The sequence below is a fragment of the Podarcis raffonei genome, chromosome 10, assembly GCF_027172205.1.
Source record: "Podarcis raffonei isolate rPodRaf1 chromosome 10, rPodRaf1.pri, whole genome shotgun sequence".
NCBI classification, from domain to species: domain Eukaryota; kingdom Metazoa; phylum Chordata; class Lepidosauria; order Squamata; family Lacertidae; genus Podarcis; species Podarcis raffonei.
This window is the reverse complement of record NC_070611.1, coordinates 51,720,424-51,730,973: the sequence shown is the minus strand read 5'-3', so window position 1 is coordinate 51,730,973 and position 10,550 is coordinate 51,720,424. Positions and strand designations below refer to the sequence as shown.

The 10,550-nt window shown below is 45.6% G+C and overlaps 1 protein-coding gene across 1 annotated transcript; it reads right to left on the bottom strand.

Moving 5' to 3' along the window:
- Positions 1-510: 510 nt before the first annotated feature.
- On the bottom strand, positions 511-8,855 carry CKAP4 (cytoskeleton associated protein 4). Its single transcript, XM_053406347.1, has 2 exons — positions 8,297-8,855; positions 511-3,310 (listed from the first exon to the last, which is right to left on the bottom strand). The coding sequence occupies exons 1-2, from the start codon at positions 8,675-8,677 to the stop codon at positions 1,985-1,987; spliced, it is 1,707 nt and encodes a 568-aa protein (XP_053262322.1). The 5' UTR covers positions 8,678-8,855; the 3' UTR covers positions 511-1,984.
- Positions 8,856-10,550: the final 1,695 nt, after the last annotated feature.

The following is a 10,550-nucleotide window of genomic DNA, read 5'->3' as shown; positions in this document are numbered from 1 at the left end:
CAAAATAGAAACATTTTCTATTGTGGTTATATAAACCACTTAGCTATTTTTGTTGACTGTTGGAAACACTGGTAAGCAAAAGCTAGGCTGGAAGAATCTGAGCTGTGCCAATTCAGATGGAACTGGCCTGATCCACGGCTCTGGACTAATGGAACAGATTGGAACGTACAATGTTCAGAAAACACAAAAACCAGTGAACTGCAGTTCGCAATCCAAAGAAAGCATTATCAAAATACATTTAGAAGGGTGCGTTTGGAGAGGAAAATGCATTTAGGAATGTGTATTTAAATGTGAATTTTCATGCAGCTTTGAGAAGTTAGCAAAAATACTTAGGTCATACAAGGGATGTGATTTATTGCTTGTTTTGGGTGTTCATCCAGCCGCCCTTCTCCCAGTGCATACTCATCAGTGTCCTGCCAGTCCCTGACCAATTGCTATGCCCACCTTCCACAAATGTGCAGAAGCACTTTCATATTGCATCCCAAAAAATGTTCACGATATACATTAACAGAAATTCCAACTGTTTATTAGGCATTACAGATACTGGGAAAAGTTAATTTCACAGTCAACTATACCATTGTTCAAGACTCACAAAAGGAAAAATTGGTGAAGAGCAGCTTAGGAAAGTAACAGCTGATCTCAACACCATGGATCTTCCTTGGCTTTTAAGGCTTAGGGTCCCTTGGAGGCAGTTTCTGAATACACACATTGCTGACAACATCCGGATATGGCCAGACATCTTCTCTGTCTCCGTCACCCCTGATGCTGTACTGTTTCCAAAAGTAAGTGCTAACCTCTTTGTACGCGAAGAGGTCTTTATGTGCAGAACGCTTCCAAAAAAACAAAAAAGCCTGTTCCTAAAATTAGGTACCTTTCTAAACATACAAATTTTTTAAAAAGTGAAAAACAAAAATGCAAACTTTTTTTTAACGGAAGTAAAACAAGGATCCAGTCCATGTTCAGTGGTTCTTAAAAATGAACAACAGTTTTTAATACTTCTCATTCTTTCAACATTTGCCCACGACCCAAGTTATTTTTTATATATAAAAAATCAGGCTGAGGTCCAATTCTATTTCATCAAAGTCAACAATAAGATCAGGAACTTCGTGTGGATCTTAGTAATACATATTATACTTTGCTGCAGCACAGAGGACATGTTAAAAACGAATTGGAGTGTGCGTGTGTGTGGAAACAATTCTGTGTTCGCTACCCACTCTTTTTGGCATGACAATCAAAATGGCACATTTTTATTTAGCTGGTTTGTTTCATCTCCCTGACTTGGTTCCTATAGCTCCCTGCAGAACGAATTAGGGCATCACAACTGAAAATCCAGCCTTCAATCCATAAATGGTCCCAACAAGACTGGTTGATGGCTAAGTTCTATCCATTATTGCCATTTTTTATCCACCTTGGACAATTCCAAAGCACCAGAAGATGTGTGCTCTTTGGAATAGCAATACTGATTCTAAGAGCTGCAAAGTTGCCTCAACCCAATTTCGGGGAGTCCACATCCTGAATTGGATTACACAATAACATTTTTCTTCTTAACCGTGAGCAGAGCCCTGCACACACTCAGCTGTACGCACAAGGCTCCTGCACGCACCAGCTGCTTTATTTGATTGGATGAAGCAGATCTGAATGTGCAACGCCAAGCACACTCAAGTCTACTTCCTTCATTCAAATAACAGAGCCCCCATGTTTGCCAATGGATCAAGGCAACAGTTGTCATAATTTGGCTTCCTCCTCTTGTACTGTGGATTAAACAGCAGAAGCAAAACGATTTGTCCTAGCAACTGAAGGAAACAAAAAAAATCATAGGGGCCTAACTAGAACGTGTTACGATTCTTAAAACGGCACCAATAGATTTTAGTTTCAAACCCACCAATATTCCACTTCCCCCAACAACAGCAACAAAACTCTTTGGTCTATGAAAACTATTTTTGGTTTTGCAGTTCAATACTTACACATGCTCTACACTAGGTAGCTAAACCTTTTCATGTATCTTTTCTACTTTCACAAACAACCTGTCCAGGTCCTTCTTTACATCCTCAAAGGAGCTCTTCAGCGACTGAACGTCATTCTCGTTGGTTTCTATTTTCACAGAGTAAGCAACCAGACTGTCAACTGCAGTCCTGAGCATTTTTAAGTCCGATTCAGCCTGGCCGAGAGAAGATCGCAGCTCATCAACATAGCCTATCACAGAAGAGAGTTCTCCTAGATTATCTCTCGACTGCCCTGCATCCATCTGAGGCTTTTCTTTATCCAGCAGAGCACGGACTTGTTTCTGGATGTTATCAAGTGCATCGGCATTGTTTGGGAAGTCGCTCACGCTCCTCCTTAGCTCCTCAACATCACTGTACATGGAGAGCTGAGATTCACTCAGGCTCCTTACGGTATCTGTCACGGAACGCACCTCTTTCTCTAAATTACCCCGGATGGAGCCTAGCTCTTCCTCTAAAGCAGCTAGCTTGCTGTCATACTTGGAGAGAAGAGATTCCATTTCTTCGGTGTCTTGTGCAGATGGTGACCTCAAAGCCTCAAGGTCCTCTTCTATGGACCTGAACCTGGATTCAAACCCTTCACTGTTCATTTGCAGAGTCGCTACAATGTCTCTGGAAAGAGCATCACCTTCTTGCGCATTGGCAGAAGTCTTGATGTGCACGAGATCTTCCCGGAGTCTCTCAAGCTCACCAGGGAGATGTCCAATAGCCTCTTCTGCCTTAAGAACTTTATCTTGTAGAGCTTGCAATGAAATGTGCTCTGCGTCGGCCACCTCTTTGAACTTTTCGTGCTCCTGCTTGAGATTGACCAGTTCTTTGACTTCAGACAACACATCTGATTCCATCAAATCTATCATACTTTTCAAGGACTCTATAGTCTTCTCTTTTGCTTTCATGGATGTTTGCATCTCGTCAACAATGCCTTTCAAAGCCTGAAGTTCATGTTTGTACACCTCTGCTTCCCCTAGGGAAGCCACCTTCATTTTCACTTCATTGATTTCCTCTTGGCTCCGTTTCTGAACATCTGTGAATTCGGCAATATTGTCGTTTATCGACCTAGTTAACTCAGTTAGCCTGTCTTCCACGGTGTTCTCCAGCGACGTGAAATCTCGCTCTCTGGCGTCTTTTACAACGTGGATGCCGTCAGACAGGTCTTTCAGAATTTCATTTTGCAGTTTCTGAAGAACCTCACCAATGCGAGCGATCTCTCCCTCCCCTTGCCTAACAGCCTTCTCTGTGACTTCTTGTTTCTGCTGAGCATTTTTCAGCGTCAATTCAAAACCTCCAAATGCAGACTGAAGAGACTGCACCTAAAAGAGAAAAGCACATATAGATAAATCTAGACATGGCGCACGCATTGCAGGAAGTTCTACAAGGCTCACAGGAATCCAGATGGGGGAAATGAGCAGTGGAATGGAACTAAGTGAGCAGCACCAGTGGACGAAAATTAATGTGAGTTCAAGTGCACTTATCTGCACAAACCTATGTTGATGCACCCATGATTCAATCATTTAGACTGAGTAAGTTTCCAATTCAAATAATCATAGAATTGTAGTGTTGGAAGAGCCCTGAGGACCATCTACCCCAAATAGGGGGATCAAGCCTGCGACCTTGGCATTATCAGCACCATGTTCCAACCAACTGAGCTATCCAAACGTGTTTTGTCTGGGGTGCTTATCCTTTCTAATCTTATACTCTGCAGTGCTTAGGTGTGGAACCAGAATCTAGCCTCAGAAATCGGATGTAGAGCCATGCGTCCATGTTAGAGCACATGATTTAAGTGCATAAAAGGCTTTAACTTCCTCCATTCAGCAATTCTCAATAATAGCAGAACAGGGACAGGAATCTTCTGCACTTAATGGCAAATCAGATCTATGGGGATGACTCTCCCCATGCATCTGTCTCCGCACATAAATTGGGTGCTAATGTATCGATCCGCGGTTCTCAAAGGATTTAGCGCGCCACACTAGTGTGGCAAGAAAGGAAGCGTTCTGTTATAAATCAAGCACTTCTGGGAGCTATTTCTTTTCGTTTTCCAATGTATTTCTTATCGATAAAAAAATTGGTGTGGCACGAGCAAGTTTTTATTCTGAAAGTGTGGCCCAGAGAAAAAAGTTTGAGAACTGCTGGTCTAGATTCTATGCTGGAAAGCACATGAAATACGCACAGCAACTGGTCACAATGCTTCTAAAATAATATTGATGCACCAACGACAGCCAGGAATACAGTGGTACCTCAGGTTACAGACGCTTCGGGTTAGGGACGCTTCGGGTTACAAACTCCACTAACCAGGAAGTGATTGCTCAAGGTTAAGAACTTTGCCCCAGGATAAGAATGGAAATCGCGCGCCAGCAGCAGCAGCAGGAGACCCCATTAGTGAAAGAACGCTTCAGGTTAAGAATCGTTTCAGGTTAAGAATGGACCTCTGGAACGAATTAAGTTCTTAACCAGAGGTACCACTGTACTCCTCAGCACTAGAGAAGGTCAGCAAACTTTTTTAGGAGGGGGCCGGTTACCGCCCTTCAGACCTTGTGGCGGGCCAGACTGCAAGCGCATGCGCACACGACGGAGGGGGGCTTTTCTCTCTCTCTCTCCCTCTCTCCTCCAGCCCCTCCCCTCCCCTTGCTTCCCTACCTTCTCCACCACTCTGCCTGTGGTTGGGAGCCGCCAGCGGCACCGCCTCCTCTCATTTCTGAGCCAGCTTTCCCGGGTGTCAGGCACAGGGCCAGCAGGCATGCCAAGCTCCAGCCGAAGCCTCGTCATGATGCCCACAGCATGGCCATGGACGGAGAGGCCGATAGGTGGGTGGCGAGTTTGGGCCGTGCTTCAGCACACAGGCGGCGAGGCTTCAGATTGGCTGGGACCAATCAAAGCCCAGCTCCCTTCCTCTGCAGGGAAGGGAGAAGCCAGGAGGCGGAAGAGAGGAGCTGCCGCCATGGGGGGCGGGGAGGCAGCCGAGGAAAAAAATTGCAAAAAAATGGCGCAGCTCGAACGATCAGACCGAGCCAAGTGGCGATTTCACAACCGCCCATGGGCAATTGGGCCTGATCCAGCCCACGGACCTTAGTTTGCCGACTCATGTACTAGAGGCCCAAGTGGCCTATGTGGCTAGAAGTGCCTTTCATCAGATCTGTCTGGTTCGCCAGCTATAGCTGTTCCTTGACAGGAACAGCCTGACTACTGTAGTCCATGCATTGGTACCCTCAAGTCTGGATTACTGCAATGAGCTCTGGATGGGGCTGCCCTTGGGCTGGGTTCCAACTAGTGCAGAATGCAGCAGCCAGACTGCTGGTGGGAACACACAGCCAACGACATGTGCCACCATTGTTAAAACATCTCTACCAGCTGCCCATCTACCACCAGTAAAAACCTGAGTAGTAAAAAATAAAAAAATAAAAAGTTGCGTTCCAAACAATCCCAAAATCAATGTTGGATCAAAGTCTGCTGGGTTTCATATTTTCTCTGCAATTACGCACACTACTCACAAGAATCTGTGTGCGCAGCAAAGGATCATGGTCCTTCCCTTAATAAGCAGCAATACAACAAAATAATGGCCCCACTGGGTGTCACTCCAGCAGAATGCAGACTTCCCTACCTTAATATTTAGAATGCCATGCTGGCACAAAACAAGGCATTAATTTAGGAGCATTATGGATGTTATCAGCCTTAGAAATGCAAATTTCTTCAGCCACCCTTACTTTGTAGGAAGTAGATGTGGAGGACATTTTTTTAAAAAACCAAAAACTAAACTATCCACTTTCACAGCCAGCATTTACCCCATGAGTTGGCAGAGTAAACTCTCTGCCAAGGGCATGTCTAAATTCGTTCTTGGTAATAGTTAACTATAATGTAGAGTTAAATGGTTTCTATTGAATGCTTTTAACTTTGCAGCTAAACACTCTTAGGAGCCTGACCCCAAGGACAACTGGAGCTACACCAACATAGGTATTCACACCATGAATTTAAAGCAACGTGATGCCACTTTTTTCAGCTGGAACTTGCCAGAACTGTTCCAGCAGCTCTCAGGTGGGCACCCTTGCCATTATAAGAGAATAAGGGAGGTGTTCATGGTGAGTTCTGGCACCTCTTTTTCTAGAAAAACAGCCCTGTTAAGACAGCTGTTAAGAGACCCCATTCCTCTCAAATAGCTACAATTCCCAGTATATCCTATGAAGAGGGGTTGTTTCTTTGTTTAACTATAACTCAGTGAAGGGAACACCAGTATCCTAAAAAGTCTCAGCTCCTGAAAGGAGTTAATATTATTAGAAATATGAATTTGGAGAACTGTTAAACAGGTGAGATAATGAAATTCAGTTAGAGGGGACTCGAGGAAGTCAGTTATCAATGTAATGAAATTAGGGATTTGAAGTAATAATTCTTTTTTGTGGTTTTTGTGTGTTTTCTCTGTTCTGTGTTTTGTAATGTTTTTCTTTTTTCTTTGTGATAAATGTGAAAATCAATTAAAAAATTGGGAGGGGGGAACCTCTCAGCTCCCTTAACGAACTACAGTTCCCGGAATTATTTCAGAAACGCCACTTTATGTATGGCGCAAATGTGACCTACGTGGTTAAATCTCTATATAACATATGAAGAACCTTGTGTAGTATCCAACCATGTAGATTCTCTAGTGCAAGAATGTCTGCTTATGCAATGTAATTTCGCCCTGCAAGGGTGCTCAATTTAGGGGCACCCAGGGAGTGGAAAGGGAAGCTCCACTGCACCATCAGAAATCCTTGCCCTAGTGGATCTCCTCTGTTGGATACCACCCCTTAGGTTTCTTTTAACCAACTTTTGCCCACTTAGTGCCTTCCAGATGCTTGGACTACAATTCCCAACAGCCACTGCAGCCATAGCCTAAAACATCTGGTGGACACCTGATTGGCAAAGGCTTCCTTTACCTAAAATATCATCTCACCCATTGCAGATGCCGTCTCATCAGAAGGTGCAGTCTGTACAATGTATGACTCAACCGTTTAACGGGCCGACCCTTTGGAATTCCCTCCCGTGACGTCTCAGACAAGTGCTGCCCCTGTCATGTACATGATCAGCACTTACAAAATACCTTTCCTTTTAAGTCAGGAGTGGGGAACCATTAGCCATCCAGAGGTTACCAAACTACAATTGCCATCAGTCCCAGCAAGCTTGGCCCATGGACAGAGATGATGGGAGTTGTAGTTCAGCAACCTCTGGAGGTCTAGATGTTCCCCACACCCTGATTCTTATCCTGGTCTGCATCTATAAGGATTTTAATTGTTTTTATTATTGATGTTTTATTGTTAAGGGCTTACGGATGGTTCATGGAAAACAATTCATAAGTTAATGAAATTAAAATTAAATAAAAAAGGGGTGCAAGGCAAAACTGAAGGCGGGGCCTAGACGTGGTCTAAGAGTCATGCCAAGGATCTTTTTTTTTCTTTTTTTAATGATATTTTATTCAAATTTTTCTCGAAAAATTTCTCGAAATTTGAGTCATGCCAAGGATCTTGCACGAGCGGCCATAAAAGGATCTTTTTTTTTCTTTTTTAAATGATATTTTATTCAAATTTTTCTCGAAAAATTTCTCGAAATTTGAGTCATGCCAAGGATCTTGCACGAGCGGCCATAACTGCAAGTTATGCAACACGGTGGAAAGGTGAGACTGCACTGGCTTGATACTCCGTGCATGAGGACAAGTTTTGGAAGATGCTAAACTGGATGACTGATTTAGGATGGGGATTTCCCAGGCCCGAAAGGAAACACAAAACATGGTGCAAACAGAATCCACAGGAAGATGGGAACTGGCTGCTGAGGCCTAAGTGCTTTCCCTCCCAGAATTTTCCTCACAAGGAATAAAAACACTCCCAGGCAAAAGCTGTTCACAATCCAAGCTATTCCCATGATTCCATTCAAATGAACGTTTGGCACATCCAACTGGGGCGCCACAAGTGCCAGGCATTCTCCTGAACCAAGTCGCCCTTGCAAAGTTTGGAGGTCCTCGCCAACTTTCTCCTCCTGGCTTACCACCCCATCGCATTCACCAGAGGCCTCAGAGGGGACGGGGAGACCATTGCAAGGCCTGCACTCAGCCTAGGGGTGCAGAGACACATAATTTGTAAGACTCTGGCTTTAATGGTCCTTTGGAGGAGAAGGAAGAGAACTCCAGGGGACGACGTCGATCACTCCACTTATTCCAAAATACAGAGCAAGGCCCTGGACTTCGGAGCCAAAGTCCTACCCCGACGGCACCCCTCACCCCCCTGCAACTTCGCAAGAAGTTTTAAGAAAATGCAGAGCCGGTGAGCCTCCTCCCCCAATACCTTTTGCACAGCCCCTTCCAAGGCGCGGGCCAACTCCTCCCGCTGGCTCCCGAAGCCTTCTTGCCGGACGCTGATCCGGTTCACTTCTTCGGAGAGGTGATGGACGAAGTAGCCCGAGAAAGCAGCCGCGGCTATGAGAGCGAGGGACAAGAGGAAGTTGAAGGCTTTGGCCAGGCTGCAGAAGGACGGCGACGACGAGGAGGCTTTGCCCCCTCCAGCAGCCGAGGCGCCTCCTTTGCTCCCCTTGGCGTGAGGCTGGCTTTGCTGCTGCTGCTGCTGCTGCTGCTTCTTTGCCACGTCATCGGGGAGGTTTGAATGGGCTCCCTTGTCGGACGGCGCGGAGCTGCCGCTCTTGCCGCTCCTTTGTTTGGCCGAAGACATGCTGCGCTCGATGCTGCTGGGCGCCGCGAGCCGCCGGGCTTCGCCGATGCTGATGGAGGCGGAACGTCGGTGTCTCTCGACGGCGCGGGCGAGAATAGCAGGAGCTAGCGCACCGCAGCCGGCCTCGACGCTGCCTCCCCCATTCAGTCCGAGGCACGAAGGAAGGAGGGAGGGAAGGAAGGAGGCAGGGGCTTCGAGCGCGCTTCTTCTTCTTGCCCGCCCCTCTCCCAGCACCGCCCCGAATTCCCTAAGGCGCCCGAGAGGGGGGGAGGCGTGGAGGCTGCCACGCATACTAGGAGGGGAAAGAAGCAGCCGCCCGAGGCTGGGTGGGGAGGCGGCCACGCCACGGGAGGCAGTTCTGCAGCTCGCTCTCTCCCCAGCGGGAGGTGGGCGTCGGCATGGGGAAAGGACTGCCATCCTAAGCAGGACCGCGGAGGAGAGCTGGGCTCGAAGGAGAAGCTCGGCTCTGGTCTCTAACCATCGCAGGAACGCGTTTCCAGGCGTGCTTAGTGCTGCTGCTGCTCCCCACCCCCGTTTAGTTCCGCGGGACTTGACAAAATTGTAGAGTTGGAAGAGATCACATCGAGGGTCATCTAGTCCAACCCGCTGCAACCAGTCCAGGGTTCACATACGGGCTGCAGCCCAGGGCCTCATAATCTAGCGGGGCCTAGGCATTTTGCGGTAGATAGATAGATGATAGATAGATGATAGATATTAGAAACAAGCTGATTTTACTATATAGGTCCAGTTGCTTAGTAACATTAAACACGTGACAAATGAGTTAATGGCTGTTTTGACTTTGTATATGATGCAATGCAGCTGCTCACAAACTTTTTTATCTGGGCCACACTTTCAGAATAAACATTTACAGTGGTACCTCGGGTTAAGTACTTAATTCATTCCGGAGGTCCGTTCTTAACCTGAAACTGTTCTTAACCTGAAGCACCACTTTAGCTAATGGGGCCTCCTGCTGCCACCACACAATTTCTGTTCTCATCCTGAAGCAAAGTTCTTAACCCGAGGTAATATTTCTGGGTTAGCAGAGTCTGTAACCTGAAGCGTATGTAACCTGAAGCGTATGTAACCCGAGGTACCACTGTACTTGTGCCACACTCAAATTTTTATTGATGAGAAGTAGATTGGAAAACACCCCCCAAAAATCTGAGCAGCACATTATTTATAACATAAAACATGCTCTTATTTTGAAGAGAGATCTATTCCCAAAAGTATGTACTTAAAGAAAACAGGTCGCCTGTATTTGCTGTAATAGCTGTACTGGGCGGAAAAGAGAAACATCATATGCTGCTTCTGTGATACTGGAGTGTGTCTGAAGTCTTGGGTAACTCTGATAACTTAGTTTGGCATCCTGTCTTCCAAGTAGGTGGAGTCATAAGCTCATGACTCAAAGAGTTGATTCTAACAAGGAGTAGGTTGGTCATAACAACAAACACGTCGTTGATTGCATAATATAGTCCCTGTGCACATTTTTTATTACACTAGGTTTTTTTAATAGTAGCAGAAACTATTCAAAACTTTCCACATGAAATGTCTTTCCCTGCAACATGGTGCTAAGTTTAAATTTAACTCTGCATTCCAGAAGCAGGACTTTTTCAAACTACATTTTGTTACCAAACAAATATTTCATCCTTGGATCACACAAAAACATTGACAGTTCCTCCTGCAATACTGAAATGCTTAGGGTGAGGAAACATGAAGTATTGTTGATCAATCAAACAAAAAAGTTCATTTAGTTTAGCATCCTGTTTCCATCAAAAATTGATCAGATTCCTTCAGCAAATCCACTCCTAATGCTGCCGACAGCTGGTATTCATTGATATAACATCTCTCAACACTGAAGAGCCATTTAGCTATT

Coding starts and splice junctions, on each gene's coding strand:
- CKAP4 (XM_053406347.1), bottom strand. CDS start 8,677: ATGTCTTCGGCCAAACAAAGGAGCGGCAAGAGCGGCAGCTCCGCGCCG. Junction 3,311..8,296: donor TGGAAGGGGCTGTGCAAAAG/GTATTGGGGGAG, acceptor TTTCTCTTTTAG/GTGCAGTCTCTTCAGTCTGC.